This window comes from Trachurus japonicus, chromosome 11 (genome assembly GCF_045865225.1).
Source record: "Trachurus japonicus isolate A0001 chromosome 11, Traja_1.0".
Classification (NCBI taxonomy): Eukaryota; Metazoa; Chordata; class Actinopteri; order Carangiformes; family Carangidae; genus Trachurus; species Trachurus japonicus.
In genome coordinates this window covers 30,575,703-30,599,900 of record NC_140917.1, presented here as the reverse complement: position 1 = coordinate 30,599,900, position 24,198 = coordinate 30,575,703, and the positions used below count along the sequence as shown (strand labels likewise).

General features: G+C 42.8%; 1 protein-coding gene across 2 annotated transcripts in view; it reads left to right on the top strand.

The window, feature by feature from the left end:
• Positions 1 to 22,331, top strand: part of LOC146979075 (retinoic acid receptor beta-like) — a 128,367-nt gene extending 106,036 nt beyond the window's left edge. Inside the window, exons 4-8 of one of the 2 annotated variants that reach the window (XM_085792276.1) lie at positions 1,143 to 1,303; positions 9,559 to 9,735; positions 14,887 to 15,091; positions 18,694 to 18,852; positions 20,162 to 22,331. In XM_085792276.1, the coding sequence (XP_085648402.1) occupies positions 1,143 to 1,303; positions 9,559 to 9,735; positions 14,887 to 15,091; positions 18,694 to 18,852; positions 20,162 to 20,451 (992 nt within the window). In that variant the 3' untranslated portion in view covers positions 20,452 to 22,331. The remainder of the gene's footprint in view (positions 1 to 1,142; positions 1,304 to 9,558; positions 9,736 to 14,886; positions 15,092 to 18,693; positions 18,853 to 20,161) is intronic. The other variant, XM_085792275.1, reaches the window with a different exon arrangement.
• The last annotated feature ends 1,867 nt before the right edge of the window (positions 22,332 to 24,198 follow it).

Below are 24,198 nucleotides of genomic sequence, written 5' to 3'. Positions count from 1 at the left end.
GGGAGAATGGCAATAGGCGGATTTGCCATAATATCCCTTTAATAAGAAATGTACATAAGTTAAGTTTAGTTTAAGTTTATTTGTCCCCATGGGGAAATTTGTTTTCACAGACTGCACAATGAGAGACAATACATCACAAGACAGACAATGTTATACACAACAACATCCACAGCAACAGTGACAACATACAGTACATGACGACACAGTGAAACAGCAGACAGACAGATCAATATTGGACAGACAGATCAGCGGGGCCTGCTGTTCAGGGCCGCTATAGCTGCAGGGATCAGGCTTTTTCCCAGGCGAGCCCTCCTGAATTTGAGGGTTCTGTATCTTCGTCCCGAGGGTAGTGGGGTGATGTATTTGTGCAGTGGGTGAGTGGTGTCTTGGACTATGGAGTTTGCTAGGCGGTTGATGGATTTTTCATTTAGTTCTGTGAGGTTGGGTGTGGGGAGACCAATGATTTTAGCAGCTACATGCAAGCAAGGTCATCAGTTTGAAGCACTACTTTTTGTTTGTCATATTATATGAAATGTCGAACAGTTTCCATTCACCTTTGAAGGACTTTGATTATCAGTGAGTTCACCTGCTCTTGATTTGAGTTGTGTCCTAAATGAACATTCTACAAAGCAAGTGAGGAGCTGACTGAACCCACACCCACTGTCATATCACTGTACACTTCTGACCTCAATTTACTGTGGATGAGCCACTTAAAAAAAAGCATCAAACCAGCTGTGAGAGGAAACGAATGGAAAAAGGGAAATTAATTTAAAATGGCCACACAAATCACACAATCCATTTGTGACGCACTTGAGTTTTTACAGCCACATTTGTTTTCTTCCCCTTTTTTTTGAGTCTGTGCCAGTGGTGCTAAGCTGACAGAGGCTGCTCCAGCTGACAGAACAGTCTGCAGCTCCAAACTTTCTGTCCTTATATAAGGTCTCGCTTTAGAACTTGACAACTTACTGCATCTGTAAAGAAAAAAAAAGGGAAAAAAAGTGAAGCAACAAAGTTCTGTTCCTCCTCCATCTTGTCTTGTCTTGTATTTAATTCCAATCCAGCGACATCCACATTTGCCACAATGATCGCCCATTTGCAATCTTCATTGTCGATGCTAATCCTAATCCTTTGTTCTCCTTCAGCTGTTCGAAATGACCGGAATAAGAAGAAGAAAGAGAGCCCAAAGCCAGACCTGGCAGAGAGCTACGAGCTGACAGCCGAGCTGGAGAGCATCATTGAAAAGATTCGCAAGGCCCATCAAGAAACCTTCCCCTCCCTCTGCCAGCTTGGCAAATACACCACGGTAGGTTTACTGCTGGAAATCTCTCTGCTGGATCACAACGCTCCATCAGTCGCTCTTCTTCCTGAAACATAAACATCACAGGGCGACTCTGTCTTTGATCCTGTGCCTCTGAGTCTGTGCCACTAACATGGTTTGTGTCTTTGATTCGATCCTGTAAACTCGCCCTGAGTGCAGAGCTCATAATGATAATCAATGTCTCTACTGTACTCCTAATCCCCATCTACTGCAGCTCCTGAGCTCATGTTCACCTCCAACTGTCCAGACAAATCCTCACAAACACGTCTTCTTCTTCGGATAACCACCAATGTGTCTGTAGTGCGTACTACGTCATCAGTACTGTGTCAATAGCACATATTGATGACATTGATATAAATAAAAGAAGACTAGATGGCTCACTTGAAGCTGCTGCACAATGAATGAATGAATGAATGAATTTTATTTTCGAACATGTATAAAAAAAAGTATATAAGAAAGAAAGAAAAAGAAAAATTTTAAAAAATAAAAATAGAGCCAAGACATAACAAAACACTGCACATTGTTCGGAAAATGACATGGCAGCTCCACACGGCCGCCATCTTGGCTCGGTCAACTCTCTCCCTCAGAGCATTAAGCCTGTGGTGCATGTTCTACTGTAATAACCAGAACTTGCTCAGTTTTTGACCAATTTTCAACCAGATTGGTTTGTTATGAATGTCAGAAATGCAGTTATGATACTGCATAATCACAAATAATTTGAATCATGTACTTTTCTATGAAAGTAACACTATAGTAATATTATGCAGCTACATACAGACAAGGTTGCCTGACCCAATATGACCCAATATGGCCGTCTGTGAGTTACCCCTTGTTCTTACCTGCAGCTGGGCCAGCTGACTTCCTCTCCTGCATCAGTAGCCCACCACATTTACGCATGTGGGTCGTTTCACGCGGGCAAAGCAGGTGTAAATGCAAAAATGATATGGGTCACTTCAATAGAACATGCAAACAGACGGACGGAAAAATCCGATATAGGCAACAAATCAGAATTTGGCATCAAAGCCTGTAGTGTAAAACAGCCTAACATGCAGCACACTAACAGTACCACCAGCACCCAGCCCCAGGCTGTCTCTGTAGAGCCACATCTCAGATGTAGCAGGGTTTGTTTACCCCAGTTTTTACATGTTGCAACAGTGAGAGGGGAAATTTAAAAAAGATTAGTTAGAAAAAAGAAAAGAAAAAAGGAAGACGCTGCAGCTTCCAACATCAAATCCTCATCAGGGAGATGAGACAGACACTGTCTGGAGCCACTGGTTTCTGACACATCTGAAAAGAAGAACAGATAGAACGAATCCACTTTCCATCATTGTCTGATATAGTAAAGCAGAGACAGATTCCTGCGCTAATGTGCGACAGAGATAACCTGGATGTCAAAAATGTTCATCAGGGTTAGTGAGGGCTGTAGAAGTCGGTGTTCTGTCACCGTCCTGTGCTGCGTTAGACTTTAACAACCCATGAAAGGCCAGCTAGTGAGGGAGAGCTAATCCAGGCAGGCCAGTGGAGAGGGATCGCCCTCGCTGTCCAGCCTGAACGCTTCCAACCCGGTGTGGTGAGAGAACTCTACACCCCCACCTCATTTGATTGACAGCGAACTTCTCCTGCAGTTCAAGGTCACACCTAAACGTCCAGAGCGAGCTGCAGCACGCGCTTGACACGGGAGTGTTCGGTGATGCTTTTCAGACAAATAGGTGGAGTTTCAGGCCGGTCGGTGGCTCTACAGCGGAGACAGCAGGTTGTGTGATTGACACGTAGGCACGGCGACGGCGTGCAGGTGCAGGCAGCTGACAGCGTCTAATGTGTTTGTTTTTAGGCCGACTTACATATAGATTAAAGTCAGCGGCGCCGAGCTGTGATTGACAGCCACACTCCACCGACACTCTTCTGCAGGGAACGTTGGGGAGCGGCAGGTCTCCTGACACCTGTCAATCAGATAAAATACTGTTTATATCATAATAAACAAATCCACTGAGCAGCCATAATGTGCAGTAATGTCTCTCTCGTCGCTGTGATGAAAATCATTCAGTCACTGACAATGAAGTGTGGAGCAGAGACGGGTAAGAAACGCTGAAGGGGAGTGAAGTGACATCCAGACTCTCTGCTGTGAGCAGCTGTACGTCGCTGCCACTGTTAGTTCAGCCTACAGTTGGTTTCCATCTCCATAACTGGCTCTTTTCTCCTTTCAGCCAGAGCACAAAGCTACTAATCGCTGTAACCACTTCTCTACTCCACCCACCGCCCATTCAGCCTCCCACGAGACGCTCTCTGATTTTTACAAAATAATCAGTCGGCATTGAAGCAGAATGAGCTGAAAATAGTAGGACATTACAGCAAAAACATTGCTCCCGCGGTTATGATATTAGCCAGTGTTTGCTGTTTGTTGGAGTGGCAGTCAGGCCTCAGATAAAGCCTTAATCTGGATCAGTGGTAATTATGCTTGCTCACAGACTGTGAAAAGTTCCTTATTATTAGTGATTGGATCCTGATGCGCCTTTTGAGTCCTCCTCACTGGAAACAGAGGAGAAGCTCCTGCGCCCCCAGATTAGGTTAAAGCTCCAATTATGTGGTGAAATATTTAAATCCTAGTCTGCAGTGATTTAGGAGTTCATTGCTGGGTTAGCGGAGATAGCTGCGCGAGTGAGAGGGCTTAGCTCGACAATGAATAATGCTTCATTGACAGTGATGGCGATGAAAAACGAGCCTGGCAGTTTCAAAGACAAAATAAAACATTAGCGCTCGGCGGGGCCCCGGCGGCTCCGGGCGGCTCCAGCTGCTGTACAGTGCGCGGCCCCGGCACGGAGACATTAGCCACATTATGGTCTGTCTCCGCCATCACTATCAGTCACAGGTGCCCGGCTGCTTTTTACGGCCCTTTTCCCTTTCTGCGTGTGCACGCTGCAGCCTGGCGATGCTCATTTCTACACTGCCGGTCTCTCCTCTAATGTCGCAACTTCTCCAATTTGCTTGGTTAAATGTTTCTAAATGAAATTACAATTCCCCGGCAACTTCCTTGTTTGGCCGTATTGAATTATGGGACTGGTGTAATTGACTGAAATTGCAGGGGGGTTGAAAGAGGAGTAGGAAAAAAAGAAATCCAACCACAAAGAATCTCACCCTCCTCCTCCTCCTCCTCCCTCTGCTCCCCCCCGTTTTCCTTCCCAGCCAGAGGGAAGAGCAAGATAAGTTGCTTTAATATCAGACACCTCCAACCCCACGACACATGTGCATTGTGCAAACACTCTCTCTCTCTCACACACACAGACACATCTGCCTCCTCCATCGCCATCGAATCAGGTGTCAATCAGTGGAATGAGCAGCCGTAGTGCTGTTGTGTCGACTGCAGCTCGTTGTGTGTGATTTAAGTACGGCCCTAATGTGCCTCTCACTTAACCCCAGATCATATTTAATGATCTCTCTCTCTCTCTGCCGTCCTCTATCTCCCTTTATCTCCCTCTCTCTCCTGGGTGGCCACACAATAGATTGTTTGCTGGTGACAGTGTCCAGCAGCCGCGGCGCTAACTGCCTGACAGTAACAACCTCAGGGGGGATTGATGTGCTGTGAAGAGGGGGCTGCATGCGCTGACTGTCTGTCTGCACAGCCGCTCCGCTGGGCTGACCGGGGGCCTCTCACACTGACACAGCTCACACACTCATGTTAACGTTGGCCAACATATTTAGTACATTTTGGATTCTTTAGACAAAGCTGTCATAGTCGTCTGCCACGTTTCTCCACTTGCTTATTTTTCTTCTTCATCTGGCCTCGTAGGGGAGTCGTCCTCCCTTCACATGATCAGTCAGAGAAAAGACAAAAGTTGTTTGCTGCCCAAAAATGATCCTTTATATAAAACTCAACAGAATTCATTGGTAATTTTGGGGGAAAATAAGAAAAAATATTCCTTAGTTCATACCATGAAAATTTCCAAATTAAAACAGCAAAGCAAAGCAAAACTTTATTTGAATAGCATGTTTCATTCCAAGTGGAAACATAGTCACAGAACATAAGACCTCATAAAGGTAGAGGCCACCAAACAATGTGGATAATATGGTAGGCAAAGGTGAACACAGTTCAAGCAATAAAAAAATGTGATGATAAACCCATGAAATATATTTAAAGGGACATTGTGTAACTTCTCCTGTTATCTATTCACGAAAATTGATTATTTTGTTCAAAAGTATGTTTTTCATTAATCAGTAATCCCCCCATCAACAAACTGAAGTGTTCCTTTCAGCTCTGAATTAGCCGTTCATATCATTCATATCTACATGGAGCGGGTAAGCTCGGTGCTGGCTGCCATGTCGTGTCGCCATGTTTTTACGTTCAGTGGCAGCGTGACGGTAGGAAACCACGGAAACTCAGCGGAGACACGGAGCTGTCGGCTCAGGTCGAGGTGGCGCCTGTGAAAAGTCACCGCGGTAACGCAGTGAGGAGAAATGGAGCGTTACACTGATGCTGCATTCACCTGCAGTCGGGCAGACGGCCGTCGGTAACAAACCAGATGTCATTTTAGTCACAGAAGTCCAGAGAAAGCCGGTAAAACGTGGGTCAGGTAAACAATACCACATCGCCATGACAACATATTGTCACGTATATTGTTTTGCCTCGTGTTTACATAGAGGCTTGTTTATGCTGTTACGTGCAGCGGCTGTCGTCCGTCTGCTGTCTGTCCAATTTCATGTGAATGCAGCATGAAAAATACGATTGAGTTGCTTGTGATATACAACCGCAACGCTAGATGGGAGTAATTCCTACACAATGTACCTTTAAGACCCGTACTAGACGACTACACCAGACTACTGAAAGGCATAGCTAAATAATCAGAATCAGAATCAGAATTCATGGAGAACATGCAGTTATACACACTTTCTTAGTTTACATTAATAATTGCAATGACAAATTATCATTGTTTTTAATAATAATAATAATTATTATTATTATTATGCAGATATAGCAGTGAGTTATGAGTTATTTTAGATCAAGGTCATCAAAAATAATCTAAACATGATTTTTGCTGTGTAACAATGTTGGTCCCATGTTCCTTAATCTGCACAGAACAAGTTGTCGGCTCGGCCATCTCTGTTTTTACACACACATTTTTTTGTTTATCGAGTCAAGTCAAGTTCAATTTATTCACATATAAAAGAAGAATCAATCAATCAATCAGTCATAAATAACAACGATATTCCGTTGGAGCATACAACCTTACATACTGTGAAAAGTGCAAATAATATGTTTGACTTGTCCAGCACTTCATGAGGGTTGTAATGTTCAGGCAGTGATGCAGCTCTGAGCTGGAACATGTCAGTTGATAAAGTTTCAACCTCAAAGTGTCCAATCACCCACACCTTATCTTTTCTATTGTCCGAGCTGCACAGGAGATGTTGTATAGATTGTCTCCTCAGTGTGTTGAGTGTGTTTTTGTGTGTGTGTGTGTGCTGCGTGTCCTTGCTCCGTGTGGAGGCTCGCTCGTGTAGAACAGATGGGCTATTCCATGTAAACCATCAGGAAACAAAATGGTCATCAGATGCTCCGTCCCCACCGTCAGGCAGCACATCACCGCTTTCCTCTTCTCCGCCCAAACTATTCTCCAACTGCCGCTCGCCCTCCCCTCTTGTTTGCTGCTGAGCTGATCCACAACACACTCACCAAACAGTTTTTCTCAACCGCTGCACGATCAACACTTTGAACGCTCCTCTCGTCCTGCGTCTCCGACAAACAGCTGATAACAGACAAAAGAGGGATGGCATGTGGTATAAGAGATGCTGGAGTGATGTGGGAGAAGGACGGAGTCGGAGCTGCTTGAACAAGTTTCAAAGGGAAATGCTGACAGTGTTGTTTTGGAAGTAAAAAAAAAAAGTATTTCAGGGAACCAAGTGAAACTCTGTGTCCTTATCAAGGTAAGATAGCATTCAGACAAGAGTTCTAGCCACCAGAATAAAAGGATCATTCCATGTGAAGGTGATGGGAAGTGTGCCCCACAGGAGAAGAGCTCCGTATCAGTTCTATTGATGCTGGGATGGCTGTTAAAAAATGAGACGTTATCAAAAGTATTGATATTTTGGGATCGATCCACCCGCTCCTGGTACAAACAGCCCCGTTCATAGCAAAGCCAGGCTGTGAAAAAGCACCTACACAAGTATGACAGTAAATCATGATGGTGTGGAAGTTGTGCTACACAGTGGCCTGAAACAGCAACACTGAATACACTAGTTGCTGTATAGCCTATCACTGAGGTTCAGTCCTCAAGCCACATGACCACCTCTGACAAAAAGTAACTTAAGACTTTCAGTACATGACAGGTGTTATGAGGCCAAGGGAGGTGTACACAGGCTTGAAGCAGAACCAAAGTTACAGTACATTTAATAATTCAAAAACCAACTGAAATGTTGATGAGTGAGAATGTGTGAATCTGAGGTGTATGGAAGTGCATGGATGCTGCATGGTGTTAAATATATGTTGTAAGTGTGAAAGCCTAACAGCAGTTAGCTGCCACACAACACAAGCTAACTGTAGCCTGGGCGGAGCACTGGAGGCTCAGAACCTCCTCTGTCCTGATTGGATGACTCTCACCTGTTACTTTTTAACCTCTTGCAGGATATGAAAACTTGAATGCAGTTCAACTTTCTGAATCTCAATGAGAGCAAAACAGAGATTGTAGTGTTTGGACATTATCTGGATGAGGACAATGCCTTGTTCCCTGAGCTCATTCTAATCAATCAGCTGCTAAAAGTCTTGTTGTGGTTTTAGACTCTTCATTTCAATTGGACAAACAGATTAGCTCTGTTGTTAAAACTAGTTTCTTTCAGTTACAATTCCTAGCCAAAGTCAAACCATATCTGGCTCCCAATGATTTCGAAAATGTTGTTCATGCTTTATTACTTCCAGATTAGATTATTGTAACTCTGTATGTTGGGATAGGGTCGTCATCTCATCAGCCTAGTCCACTAGTCCAAAATTCAGCTGCTCATCTTTTAACTGGAAAGATGTAATGTGATCACATCACATCAGTTTTAGCCTCTGTCCCTCCCTTTTTGTCCAATTTAGGATTGGTTTTAAGATTTTATTGTTTGTTTGTACGATTTTAAATAGACTAGCACCACCTTATTTATGTGTGTATTACCTTTAAAGCCTATAATGACAAGGTCTTCAGACCAGATCCAGATGCATAAACAAAGGTGACCAAGCCTCTGCAGTGGCAGCTCCCAGGCTCTGGAACAAACTTCCTGCGTTTATAAAGCTGAAAACATCCAGCAATTTAAGTCTTTGCTAAAGACACCTCTTCTCCTTGGCCTTTAACTCAGGTTGAATCTGAGCATTTCAACTGTGTTTGTGTATGGAATTGGAGCATGAATGTATCTGAATTAGATCGACCAAAACCGACAATAAAACACTAGAAAATATGCAAATATCATTTCAGGTTTTTCCGTTTTCAATGATACATCACACTAAGATAGTTTAGATAATCTGTTACACCGTAGTTTGTTAATAACCTGAGTGTTCATGTTTTGTTTTTTTCTTCCATCCTTAATGATTGAAAACATAGCCTAACTGTAAAATTAAGATGTAATACTAAATTGCAGTGACAGTTTCAAACTACAACTGATTCATATTTAAATGGAATGCATCAGTTTCACTTTATACATCACCACCTCTTTGCCAAACTCCCAGAATCCATGCAACAGCTTCTCTCTCCTCCTCTTCCACAGCGCCTCACCCATACTTAATTGTCCTGCCTTTCATCTCTTATTTCCTCTCTTTCTCTGCTCTCCGTCTGCACATTGCAATCAGCTGTGTCTTTATTGTTCCCAGGCTGTTGCCATCCCACTTGCCTCCAGTGTTTGTGTAGGTTCTGGACAGTATAGCTATATTAATGGCACCTCTGGCTTCAAAACCGCTCTGCACTACCTGTCACAGCTCTGTTTCTGCATCCCATCATTGCCAAAGCATCCCACTGACACCGCTGCGCTCATTACTGCAGGGCCCGGCCACCCAGCTCGGCTCAGCTCGGGGTTTTCACAACTACAATCCTGCCAGTGTTTTTGAGAGCTCAGGTCTTATGGAGCTTATTTACTGTATGTAACTGTGACACATATGGAGCAGAGTGAAGAGGCTGCACTGAGGAGATCATTAGCACAAGTCTCTGTCTCAATGACAAAAGTGGCTGCCTCTTTGCCTGACGCCATGTTCTCGTGTGAATGTGTGCGCGTGGGTGTGTGTGTTTCAGAACTCGAGTGCAGACCACCGTGTGAGGCTGGACCTGGGCCTGTGGGACAAATTCAGCGAGCTGGCCACTAAGTGCATTATCAAGATCGTGGAATTTGCCAAACGAGTGCCTGGCTTCACGGGGCTAACCATCGCAGACCAGATCACGCTCCTCAAAGCTGCCTGCCTGGACATTCTGGTGGGTAGTCGTGCTTTTATTTTGGAGGAACCAACAAAGTCTGATCACAGTATTTGTTTGTATAATTACCATTATAGTGTACTAATTGTAATAATAACTGAACATACTACACGTGAATATATTTGTATAAGTGTATAATCCAGTGTTTTTCAACCTTTGGGTCGGGACCCCACATGGGGTCGTCTGGAATTCAAATGGGGTCACCTGAAATTTCTAGGAATTGATAAAAAAAATTACTGATTTTAACTAATTAAATTAATACCACACACAATCTTAAACAACCTTGCAACATCAGTGTAGAACCAGTTCGCTGCCCCCGGTGTCCCAGCTCTTGTCTCTGCACACCGCAACACAAAACCCGCTCTGTAACCCGAAATCTTTTGTTTATGACGGTTAAGACTACACAAACACACATGCCGTAACATTGTTTATGTTATGTAACGTTTTCCACCGCTCCATTTATTGATTTTTCGTCCGGCTTCATTGAAAACAAATGCACATGGGTGAGAGGAGCGTAACCAAAACAGCCGAAAAGCGAGCGGACTTGCATAGTTCCCCTTTAAGCCTGGACTTAAATGTAGTTAGAGTGTCTGTCTGCCTCTCTGACCCATGGAGAGAGCTGGTTCCACAGTAAAGGAGCCCGGTAACTGAAGGCTCTACCTCCCAGTCTGTTTTTAGAGATACTGTACTGGGAGAGTTAGCATATTAATTATTGAGTAATGGCAAATAGTGATATTGAAGTCGAGATGACCTCCTTTGACCACCAAAGTCTAATTATTTCATCCTTCAGTCAAAGAGGACATTTGGGACAAATTTGAAAAAACGTAGTGAGCTATCACATTTTAGAGGTCATGACAGGAAGGACACGTGGACAGACAATAAAATGTAGGATCATTTTGATGATGCATCAAATACACTGTAGCTAAATACTACAGTTGTTTTATCTACCTAGAAACTGTTGGATTTTTAACATACAAGAAACAGGCTTGATGAATTGTTAAAAAACAAAAACAACTTATGATTGGTTTCTAAAGTGCAGTATAACCAAATCATCATAATCTCATAAATAATTTCAGACAAATAAATGATCATTTATAAACAAATAACCAATAAAGTGGTAAGTTGTCTTTGTCTAGTTTTGTTAACTATAACAGAGGAGGTGAGGACATCCAAAATCCATGATTAAGTCATGCGGATGCATATTAACATCCAGTATAAATGCAGAGTAGCTAAATAACCTCCTGGATAAATGACTGCTGAAGAACAGTTTGCATCATGTTTGTTATTCTGTTGAGTTTCTACAGCAGGACTACGTTAATAAATGGATTTCTGAGTTTTTATTGACTAAGTCATACTTGTCAGATGTGACAAAGCTGTGGAGCAGCCGTGAACTCCCAGGGACACAGAGGTGAGGAGTTGAAGGCCAGCTGTGATGACTTTCTGGCTCTCACTCAGCATCAGCATCCGTTCACCAGCACATTTCTGTGGTGAAGGGCATAGATATTGTGCACAGGGGCTGGGTTAGGGAGTGTCAGAGTAAAGATCAAACAGTGTGTGTGTGTGTATGTGTGTCTAAGCGCCGGCCTGGCCAGCCTGTCTAAGCGCCGGCCTCGCCAGTAGCCATGTTTTATTCTGTTTCATGTTGCAGACACGCCTGCCACTCACTGTCAGAAGCATCCCACTCAAATAGCTTCAAAGGCTACTGTAGACTTCACATCCACTGTCAGTTGCTTCATTAGGTGTTCACACACATACACACACACACACACACACACACACACACACACACACACACACACACACATACACAGGCACATACAGTGCAGCAGGGAGACCCAAAGGTTATTTTCTTTGAATGTGTGGAGGTCGTTGTTTTGGCTGCTGCTCTTTATGGGAAACTTGTTAGACCTGGTTCACACTTCTGACACACTGTCTCTTCCTGGACTCGACAATGAGAAGGTTACATCATGCTTTGGTTGAATGTATTATCATGTGAAACTTCTATACAGTCTCATTCCAGGCTGAGAAAGCTGTTTTGAGTTCAGTTTTTGGCCACTAGGAGGCAGCAGAACGAGCAGAAAACAACAATCAATTATTTTATTTTATTTTTTTATTTATTATCTACAGTATTTATTATTATTGTTATTATTAATTTTATTATTGTATCCTCTATACCATATTATATATGTATATACTGGCAATACCACTCCACCTGCCTCTCATCCACACACACACTTATACTACATATAATAATAATAATAATAATAAACTTTATTTCTATAGCACCTTTCAAAACCAAGGTTACAAGGTAACATACAAAATCATGAAGAAAACATTGTACAAAAAACAGTGAACAAGCATAAGATAAAATAATGGAAATAGATAAGACAATAGAAACAAAGCTCAAAATATGTAAAAAAAAACATTAATGTTATCATCGTAATACGTCATTTCCTGTTGTTGTCTGTACCTATGTTGACTATTTGTATGTTTAGTCCATGTGTTGTAACGTATTTGTCCCTTATGTCACCTTAAAGGGACAACGAGGAGTTTTGGAAAAGCGAAGCGTTTTCACACTACATTTATGAGCCTCCGCGCGCACCGTAAAATTCTTTGACCGGCGCAAGACAGACTCATGTTTTTAAAGTATATTTTTTTTTGGTTTTTCATGCCTTTATTAGATAGGACAGTTGAGAGTGTGACAGGAAATGGGAGGCAGAGATGGGGGGAATGACACGCAGGATAGGGCCGTCCGACGCGGGACTCGAACCGGGGCCGCCTGCAGCGAGGACTATAGCCTCAACACATGGGGCGGGTGCTCTACCAACTGAGCTAAACACCGCCCCAAGACTCATGTTTTCATTCATCAAGAATTAAAGTCAGAGGTTCAAAAACGATCACATACCGTCGTAGTTCCGACCAGAAACGGCAATTCAGCTGCGTTATTCTCATGACTCGCCACGAAACCGAAAGTAAAGAAACGCTGGTCGGCTCGACCAGCATTTCCGCCACCACTAATAATCACAAAATAACGATAGAGACAAAACGATATATTTATCGAAAATGGGCCCATTAACAAGTGTGGGTAGCGGAGATTCATCCACATTAACGTGAGACTTTTTTATAACCAAATAGAAACTCCTCGTTGTCCCTTTAACTTCACGAATTTAAAAAAAAGAAAAGAAAACAACAATGTGATGTGAAACTTTGTTCCACATTACACTTGACTAACATTAGAATCAAGCGGAGTCCCGTCTCTGCTCACCTGACAGATTTACCTTCAGCGTTTGCTCCTGATGAAATATGTGGCTCTTCGCCTACTAATTGACACTGTGGCTTCCAAGAGCCCGTTGCCTTGGTGTGACAGCTGTTTGGTGCTGTGCAGGTAGTGTACAGTGGCTTCATCACAGCTCCTTCACCGAGAACAGCTGCTTGCTGCTGCTGGAGGTCAATTAGAGGGAGTTTATGGGCCATAAGACCAAAACAGGGCTAAAAAGCTGTGTCGAGCTCAGGAGCGCTGCCAGAGAGGAGCCTGGGAGATGTGATGTGATGTGTGCAGGGAGCAGAGCAGGAAGTGATTGAGAGATCAAACATTCATTTTTCAGATCTCATATTAAGACATTATTTATTAAACATTATGCGAGTTATAATTTTATGCAGTGAAGCAGCAGGGTGCTAGTTTTGTTTACACTTTCTTGATGGCAAGGCAAGGCCAGCTTATTTGTATAACCCATTTTTACAGTTTGTCTCAAAGGGCTTTACACAGCATTATAACAACATCCTCTGTCCTTAGACCCTCACATCCACTGAGGAACAACTCCAGAGAAAAAAAACAGGGTGAGCAACAGAGCAGGGTCCCTCACCCAGGACAGACATGACGTAGATGTTGTATGCAGACAGCAAAACAGTTTGCAACATGGAAAAAAACAAAAACATGGAAATAGAATCAGTCAGTAAACAAGAGCAGATGAAGGCAGCTTCTGGTGGCAGGCTGCAGGCTGCAGGCTGGGCCGTATACAGGAACGGCAGGGAGAGCAGGCCATTAGACATTAGGCGGTGGAGCCGAGCTGCAACATTATTTCTTCATTTAATGCAGCAGTGATCTCTTCAGTAACATTACAGCACAACTGTTGCATAAAGGCAGCATCAGAGCTGGAGCTGGGGCTGCAGCAGCCTGCTCACCCAGCATCTGCCACTTTCTAAATGCAAAGGTAACCACACCACCACCATCAGGGCTTTTTTTAAGGCAATAAAGCCGTTTTCATGAGGCGCCACTTAAACTGTCATTGTGTCATTGTCCAACAATAACATTTACAGGAATACAACAGGCTGCACAATTAATACAAAAACCTATTACTATGACTTACATGCAGGCTTCATACCACACTGTCACACTCTGAAACAGATTGGAAATGAGCCACTTGTAGTAGCATTTAGATGAAAACATGAACTGCTGTTTCTGCCTTGTGTAGGAGTGTGGGTCATTTAGACTGACATACATGTTCATCTATCACTGATAGACTCATGAGAGAGGCGTCTCGGAGAGGTCAGTTTTGGGTCAGAGCTGGGTCTGGAGCCTCGGCTGGGGCAGCTAGTGGGTTAGAGGAGTGTAAACCAACTGCTGGTTTCATTTAGCTAAGATGTGGAGCTCTTCTAAAGGTACATTAGAAGTCCATTAGTCATTAAAAACATGTTTTTCTTTTTCAGTCGTTTGAATTTATTTTTAAATGTGCAGCTAACTCATACATTTGTTTTAAATGTGCTGAGTGTGCCAGCTTTAGCTTCAGCTTTAGATAGCAGGAGGTAGAGCTGAGGGAGGCTGGTGGTAGTTTTCTCTCTTTCTTAACTTTCAAAGGGAGCCTTGAATGGTTCATCAGCAGCCTTAGTTAAAAAACTGTAATAATATATGGTTGAGAGCATTGACCTTGGAGGTGTAGAGAACGTAGCAGTGTCAAAGCAACATCACAACTGATGCCAGTGTTGGCAGTATGTCCTCGGTCCTAAATAGAAAACACTATGAGTAGAAAGTAATGTTTTTTGTAAAAATTTAATAATGAATTCATTTTACACACTAACCATCGATGAGAACAAGCAAACTAAAACATGTTGCTGACTTCTTCTCTCTTTGCCTTTTTTTTCTCTCCCTGTCAGATCCTGCGCATCTGTACAAGGTACACCCCCGACCAGGACACCATGACCTTCTCTGACGGGCTGACCCTCAACCGGACGCAGATGCACAATGCAGGTTTTGGCCCACTCACTGACTTGGTGTTCACTTTTGCCAACCAGCTGCTGCCCATCGAGATGGACGACACGGAGACAGGCCTCCTCAGTGCCATCTGTCTCATCTCTGGAGGTGGGCAAGCCCAAGGCAGAGCGTTTAGTGAGAAGGGGGGGGGGGTTGGGGACAGAACTTGCAGGGAAAGTAAAGGACACAAAGCACTGTGTTCTAAGACGCACATATATTCTGTGTCATTATGTTCTCATCATTATTCATAACAACACGGTGTCATTATACTTTTATTCATAGAGCGAGCAGGTCATCAGCCCAACAGTGATGATGCAGGGTCCTTCTCATTACTACACTGATACTTATAATGATACCAAAAACAATAATACACCACAAAATATTGATATGAAAATGACTTTATTACTTCTACTTCAGAAATTGTACTACTTACTTTTGACATAGAGCTTGGCGTGGCTGGCTGACAGCTGTTTTCATGATGCTGAGTTTATGGACCATGATGATGTTTTAAAAGTAACTAACAGAGCAGCCTGATGAAGCTCCATGCAGATCAAAATGTTGCCATTCTATTCTAAATCCTCTGAGCTGTTAGCAGTGTGCAGATCTTCTTTAGTTTAGTTGAATGTTTTTGACGTAGCACCTGGGATGTCCATGCTTTACACCCTGTTGATCAAGAAATCCACTGGAAATGAAAGTCTGTGCCCTGTAGGCTCTGTGATCCAGTGTGACTACTGCTTTCTGCTACCATCTATAGTGTTAGGGTCGACCCGAGTCTTAAATGAGCTGTTAGGCTTCCTTATCCATGAAAATGTTGGTTTTAATATTTTTGGTGTGGTCCCCCTCTTTTGTCAGTATACACCAATGTAAATTCAATGTAAGCTTCCTCTTGTCAGCTTTCTGCTACCATCTCTTTAGGGTCGGTTCTGACCCGAGTCTTAAATCAGCTGTAAAACACACTAAAAACAATTATTCATCATCTCATTTGTTTCTCATCTCTTGGTTACGTTGTTAGGCTTCCTTATCCATGAAAAAGTTGGTTTAGCACTTGTGATTTCTGTTTTAACTCTCATTATTGTTCTTATCGTTATAACCAGGTCATAACCGACCCTAACAACACAGATGTCATAATTTTAACCAGAGCATTTTAGAAGTTTCATTTTGTTTAAATAAAGGTTCCTGACAAAGTCAAAAAGACTTGACGCAATAAACAAATTTATGTGGTACTTTTAAACCTAAAAACAGGTCAGTGGCCACCCTAACACAAGAGGAGTCAAATTTACAGAAGTTCACTTTAAAAGCAATGTATGGTGGCCCTGAGCACCCCCCCTCCTCACCCCCCCACAACAAGCTTATCTTTAAATCTCATTTAAACACAACACAAGTGTTTCCAGGGGACACTAAAGAGTGACGAACCTGCTTCAACACAGTTGTTGTTCAGTGTTTTTTACCTCTACTACTGAGACAGACATTTATAAAACATTAGGCAGAGTGAAGAAACTGATGCATCCCACATTCAGAGCATGTTGAACTGTTCAGGCAGTGAACTGATTTCTACAGCGCGGCCCAGACAGACAGACAGACAGACAGACAGACAGACAGACAGACAGACAGACAGACAGACAGACAGACAGACAGACAGACAGACAGACACCTGTGTCTGAACCCAGGCTCATCACTCACTGCAGCCAGCTCCAAACATGAGAGGTAGAGAGAGTCAGGAGTTTATTTACAGGTGTGTCACATCAGCATCATATACTGTAGCTGTAGCCACCATCTCCACCCGCCCCCAAGAGGAAATGACCCTGCTCTGCATGTTTCCACCGAGATACCCGAGGCATGACTAACGCCTTCATGTCAGACTGCACGCACATTAACACACAAGTCTCCTCTCTCACACACACACACACACACACACAAAGTTTTACTGTATGGCCACAGGAAGTTCCACAGCTTCAGTTCAAATTATCACTCTCCCCACTATCCGTCATTTTCATCAGTGCTCAGGCGTCGTTGCTGCTGGGTTCTCATTCAACAATATATATATTTATATGCGCACTTCCCAGAGCCTTGGCAAATATTACAGGCTCTTGCATAATCCATGGAAAGTGCAAGACATCTCTGATTGCATCTGGAATCATGCACCTTGACTGTAAGTCCAGCACTTGCTGATTTCAGTGCACACACTGCCACCATAAGGCCTAACAGTGGAGCAGGCACGGAATGAAACGGCATTTTCAGTCCAGATCATTCAGATAAAAGACATTGCAGGGTTTTCTTTTATTTCGTTTTTTTTCTGTCAATACATAATTGAGTCTACGTGGCAGAAAATTCACAATTTCACACGTTGACTTCTTCCCTTGGCTTGTTTTATTTGACCAGGATTCAGATCCATTATATAAAACAGAGAAAAGCAGATATCTCTGTTTGGAGGCTGGAACAACCACATATATGTTAACTCACAGTGTTTGATATTAACTGCAGCTTGTTGCTTGTTCAGACTCAGTCTGCCGGCAGCTGCAGGATGAGCTCATCTGGTCCTCATCACTCACTGTAGGAAGAGAATTAGTTTCAATATTCCATACATATGGGCATATTATGTTGTAAGACAGGAAAGTTTCCAAAGATAGTTGTATAAAATATGGAATATGTATGTAGAATATTTTATTTCCCAGTCATAGAGAAAGAGAGACAGGACCATCCATCAGGTGAAGCACTGAGGGTTGTTTCTGATAGCAGTTACTTTTGTGAGTATCATATTTGAGGTCATTTGCATATGCATTCCTATGGGTTAGAGCAGGTGTGGGCAAACTGAGGCCCGTGGGCCATATGCGACCCGTTGGGTAATTTAATGCAGCCCAAAAAATAGTAAAGACTGCAAACTTTGATGCACTGAAACTGATGTGATTTGATTGTGAGTTTTCTTTTCCTTTTAGGTAATGGCTCTTACATGTCATTTAGTTCACACAAACACTCTCCATTCAGCCGATACTGGCCCGGCCCGGCGGACACATTTTAAAACTCATCGTGGCCCCTGAGCCAAAGAGTTGGCCCCTACCCCTGGGCTAGAGTCATGCATACGTTTCAGATGTAGCACCCATCACCTCCAACACTCAGCTCTTCTGGAAGTTAAAATAAAATCCAATTCCTCTCCACATCATGGCCAGTGGCTGAATATGATGTACAGTGTAATGAAGCCAAATAAACACCATTAAAATGATGAATATGCAAAGCCTCTGGAGTTAAAGGGAACTGGCAGCTAAAAGGGTCCTAAGTATTTTTTGATGGAGGATTTGGGCCAGTGTCTCAGACCGTAGGCTCTGGTGGATTTCATCACCAGACCCTAATAATCACTCCCTGCACTGAAGTTGCATGTCTTTGCATCCCACAGGCGGAGTAAGGTTTGGACTCTAAGAGCTCACAGTTGTCAGAGCGGAGCATGAGCATTCTGCTCAAGTTATCTAATTGTATCCATGACTGCAATAGCTCCTCTGTAGCAAATGAGTTGACATAATGAGATAAACTCTCCCTTATCACACCAGGCTTCACGCTGTGATACATGCAGTAGCCTCTAGCTTGTCGACATCAGATAAAGCAAAGACATGGATTTGTCATAGTTGTGCCTAAAATCTGGCTTGATTTGTGTGCGTGTGTGTGTGTGTGTGTGTGTGTGTGTGTGTGTGTGTGTGTGTGTGTGTGTGTGTGTGTCTCAGATCGTCAGGACCTGGAAGAGCCGTCCAAGGTGGACCAGCTCCAGGAGCCGCTCCTGGAGGCTCTGAAGATCTACGTGAGGAAGCGTCGGCCCAGCAAACCACACATGTTCCCCAAAACACTGATGAAGATCACAGACCTGCGCAGCATCAGTGCTAAAGGTGGGAGAGACATGACACCTGACTGACTTTTAAAAAGTAATTAGTTATAGTTACCTTCCATAAAAAGTAAAAAAAAATAAAATGCTCAAATAATATCAAATTACTTGGACTCGCCCCCCTAACCCTCTAACCATAGTCCATAACCCTAACCTCTCGTTTGTGTGGAGGAATACTGAGCGAGTTGGTTAGTTCCAGATAAATGTCTTTTCCGACTAGTTGATGGACTGAAAAAAACAACCTAACATACACTTTAATGGGTGAAGTATTTTACTTCTTGAGCCATGTAACGGCGCATTTTCAGTAACGGTAACGGCGATGTAACGGGGGAAATAGTAACTTTTTGGATTACTCGTAGTGCTATTAGTAACACAGTTATTTTATAACTCTGTTATTCTCGTCACTGCACCTGACACACATCAGGTTATTCCAGATGCAATTTCAAATAAGATCATCTAGCTTTGTCTCTAGTCCTGTTATTGATAATCCCGGGGTTATAAAAGACTGTTACATAGAGGATTGATGTGTCAGCCATCATGAAGACCACATGGGGTGTAGGTTAAAGCTCAGGAAAGAGCCAGTAAATATGTTAATCAAACTACTTTTGTATTTATTTATTTGTTTATTCAAATGGGACAGTGCACATTGATGAACATACAAGTATGTAAATATGCCAGATTGTAGCTACAATGCTAATTCCCATCTCTAGTCCCATTTACATAAAAACACCCACAATACATATAATAGAAAAGAAAGAAAAAGAACCAACAATGGGGAAGAGGAAGAAAACACTAGAGTAAGGGCAACAATAAAAAGAGTGGAAACAAACAAATATAATACCGTACTTTCCGGACTATAAGCTTTTTTCCCCGTCCCGGTGTCCCAGCTCTCGTCTCTGCACACCGCGACACAAACACGCTCCGTAACCCGTGATCTTTTATTTATGATGGTTAAGACTACACAAACACACACGCCGTAACATCGTATATGCCATGTAACGTTATCTGGTCGCTCCATTTATTGATTTTTCGCCAGCTTCATTGTAAACAAATGCACATGGGCAAGAGGAGCGTAACCAAAACAGCGGAAAAGCGAGCAGACTTGCATAGTTCCCTACTGTCTTTCTGTGTAAATATCTCATGTTACAACATGAAAACCTGTGGCTTATATTCAAGCCATATATAGTATGTATTTTCTTTTAAAATTTAGCTGGTGCGGCTTATACTCAGGTGCGCTCTATAGTCCGGAAAGTACGGTATACAGGCGGGTTTTCTCAAGGCCAAGAAAGAACGTTTGTCTCACTGACCTACAGGAGCAGAGCGGGTCATCTCTCTGAAGATGGAGATCCCAGGTTCCATGCCACCACTCATCCAGGAGATGCTGGAGAACTCAGAGGGTCAAGACAGCAGTAACAGCAGCAGTAACAGCAGTAACAGCAGTAACAGCAGCAGCAGCAACAGCAGCAGCAGCAGCACTTCAACCGAGGCCGGCGCCAGCCCCAGCAGCAAGGGCAGCCCCAACCAGGACACCACGGCCGAGGAGTCACCAGAGTCCTTGGACACTGAGGGGGCCACGGCCACGCCGCCCAGCGACGACCCTTAGGAGGCACCCGCACTGTAGGCGCCTCTGAGACTTACTCTGACATTTCTTTGCACAAAAAAAAAAAAAGAACAGTCGGGCAAGACGTCGACCCCCTATAACTCCTCTGCCTGGACCCTTTGACGCTTGGTATTACGTTATCTTTATATCCTTCTTCTCCCATTCCCCTAAGACTCCCTCCTTCAAAAGAAAACATCAACACGGAGGCCTCAAAGGATCAGCGCTTTGTGTATAATTCTGAATCGAGCTCTTATTTGGCATGGTGTCTCTGGGACTGTGGCAGGAAAGGCGTGGCCCTCCCAAACCACCAGAGATGATACTCCTCAGGTCTCCTGTGTAACTTCTTATCTGCATGACAGGAGTTGGATAAGTGGTTTTACTCCTCTCTTTCTCTTTTACTCTGTCCGCATCACTTTTCATCTCTAATATCGTTGGCATACATGCATTGTACATACCATTGTATGGTTAGATCTCTGTTTCTATGATGAATTTTGTGGTGCTTTTTTTCATTGTCTTAAATATTATCTTTGAGGTGATACATCACGGTTTATCGAGGGGCTAATTGTAAGTCCCTCAAAAAGTTATCTAGAATGTTATTGCGTATAGACATTATGGAAGTCTAATATTTTATATTTGTTCCTATATTTAAAACAGTTTTTGTCTTTTAAAACACTTCAGTGTTTGTGTGTCTACATGAATGAGTGTACAGAATACAAAGCTTCTCTCCGTCCTGACAGCCAAGTCTGTTCAACTGTTTTCTCAAAGGAGGGAAGCGCAACAGCAAAAGCCTTTGACACACACTCATCGGATTGACCGACCGCATCTGTTTAACTTTTGAGTCTTGGCATGAACTGCAGAGACCCGACATACCAGATTAGATTTAGAATCAGCCTGTCGATGAAATTAACTAATTTGGTGGCTGTATCTCCTCAGCTAATTAGTTTACCTCACTGTCAAAATAAATTGGGGGAATTAGGTTGTTGATAGATACCAGAGATTACTCTGCAGCAGGCTGTGATCACTATCTATCCCTATAGCTCTGCTGGACCTCGGTTCAACTCGGACTGTGGTTGGTTAAGAGGTTACACAAGTTTAACACAATTGTCCCCTTAAAAAAAAAAAAAAAAGTTCCCCAACGCATCTTGCTTGTTTTCACTGGCCTCGAAACCAGTCGAGTGTCCACTGACTGTATGAGGAAGATTTCTGGTTTCTCATTATGCTACTTCATATTTATTAATCTAATGTGCACCAGCATGAGTTCATTGATCAGTAGAAAAAAATCCCATTGAACAGAAAAATGTCTCATTGCCAGTGAAAGTAATTTATCAGACAGTATTTAGGAATATAAATGTTGGGGACAGAAATGATGAACTTGAGATAAAATGAATGTCATGGATCTACATTCTGTATTCCACTGGCTAGAAAAAGCCAGACAACCTTTATCTCCTCTGGTCTGCTGTAAAGGGAGCCCATCTGTCTTGCAGGAGGATAATGACCTGTGGTAACACATGATGCAACACAAGACAGAAAACAGAATGACTCAGTGACATCAGTTAAACCAATATCAGTCCATCGGCTAGCATGAGACAGTATTAGCTAATGTTCATGCGTCTGAAAGAGTGCAGCAGCAAAATCTCTGAGTGTACTGGACCTAGTGAGGCTGTAGAGCTGGAACAGATTCACCTTTCACTTCACTTTCTTTTCCAGATCAGTCCAGCTAACCTCAATGTTGGCTTAAAACCTGCTTCGTCATCTGACTGTGCTTCTTGTCCCGTGGCCTTTTTTTAATTTTTTTTTTTTTACAGTGTTGCAGTGTTACTTCAGCTTCATGAGGATTGTGAAGACTAAAGTGTTAGAAGTGATAAGACTCAGGCAAAAGTCTGGTGGTGTTGGGTATGTAACTTTAAAAAGTGATTAGTTATAGTTACTTGTTACTTTCCTCAAAAAGTAACAGAGTTAGTATCTGAATTACTACATTCTAGAAGTAACTAATTACCAGGAAAAGGAGCTATTGCGTTACTTTTTAAAATAAAATGCTCAAATATGTCACATGACTTGGACTCGCCCCCCTAACCTCCTGTTTGGAGCCTGTCTGAGCGGAGGAATACTGAGTGAGTTGGTTAGTTCCAGATAAACGTTTCTTTTCCGACTTGTTACTGAACTGAAAAAAAATGAGTATATAACTTACACTTTAACTAGTGTATTATTTTATGATGGGACGTCTTCAGTCATGTAACGGCACATTTCATTGTCAGTAACAGTAACAGCGTTATAACGGGGGAAGCAGTAACTTTTTTGATTACTGAAAAAGGTAACGCCGTTATTCCCATTATTGGTGAAGATAACTACACCAGGTTATCTGCTATACTGTAACCTTGCTTTAAAAAATGGCTTTGATAAGACAAGAAGCACAGACAGTCATGTCGTCAGTGAGATTTTAAATCAAACCTTAGGTTAGCCAAAATACAAAAGTCATAATAACCCATGATTTCTCCTGTTTCCTGTTGTCCTCTAAATTCTTCCCTCCTCCGGTAACTGGCAGTTGTAAGTTTTGTGTGTTCTGATCACAACAAGCCAACAGCAGCTTTGATTTAAAAAAAAAAAAAAAGTCTGAATGTCAACCTAATGAGTGTGTATTTGCCACCAACAGCATGAACTACCAAGGCTCTGTAAACACACATGGGCTCTGTTATGGCCTTATGAGCAGAGCCCCTCAACCCACTTTTCTCTACCTTTTCAGAAGTGTCTTGTTTGAACTGGTCGAAACACAGGGGCAATGCAATCCTTAAAACACAGAGGACCGAGCTGCGTGGGTCGGGAAGATTGTACACTAAAGCACATGGTGGGGTGGTATCCACAAGCGTTCGCCTTAGACTTTAGACTTGACAGTGTAAGCTACATTTAATGATGCAAAAGGAGATCCTGCATGACCCTTCACTGCCCTGAGACGTGCCGCTGAGTAAAGCTCGTCTTCGGACGAGTGGATGCGGCTTAGCCCTTAATCTCACTGGCGGGAAGGTAGGAGGTGTATCAGATGAAGTGGTCGGGCTGAAATTAAAAGATGATCCTAAATGATCCTGCTTCTCCTCACAGCTGATGCCACACAACATACTGAACAAAGAGAATTAAACTCCATTACAGCCACTTACACGGCCCAGATCCCTCACCACACTGCTGACTCAATGGCTCCATTCACTCTAATGTCAAGTGATTGTTGTAGTCTGTAGTACTGACAAGAAACAACCACAGCAAAGGGACAAAGCTCAACTCTAAATATCATTTAAAGCATCATTTTGAAATTTGAAAATTAATCTGCAGATATTTACAGTTGACAGTTTTACAAACCAGTTTCACTACGGTCCACTTGTTCTTGAAGTTTTTACTGTTTCGGAATTTTCTTGGTGTTCCACCTCCCCATGATACTGAGCACGTGTGGGGCTCATCTCTGTGAACTTAAAGGAGTCATTCACTCTCATATACTCATGAGTTCAGTTCAGTTAGTTTAGTTCAGCATCCAGACTGTGGAGTGGACCTGTTGAAACATGCTTTATAAAAGTCAATGAGTAAATGGTCACAGACCACAGACCCCCTTTTGGGAGAAGCTGTTTCTCAACTCAACTAATTCAAAGTGCTGAATCTGAAATGACTCCCATGATGCACTATACAATCATTTTACACTGAGTTCAGATTATCAGCCAGTCTTTATGGCATGTATTCTAGTTAACACGAAAGATCCGTGGTAAATACAGT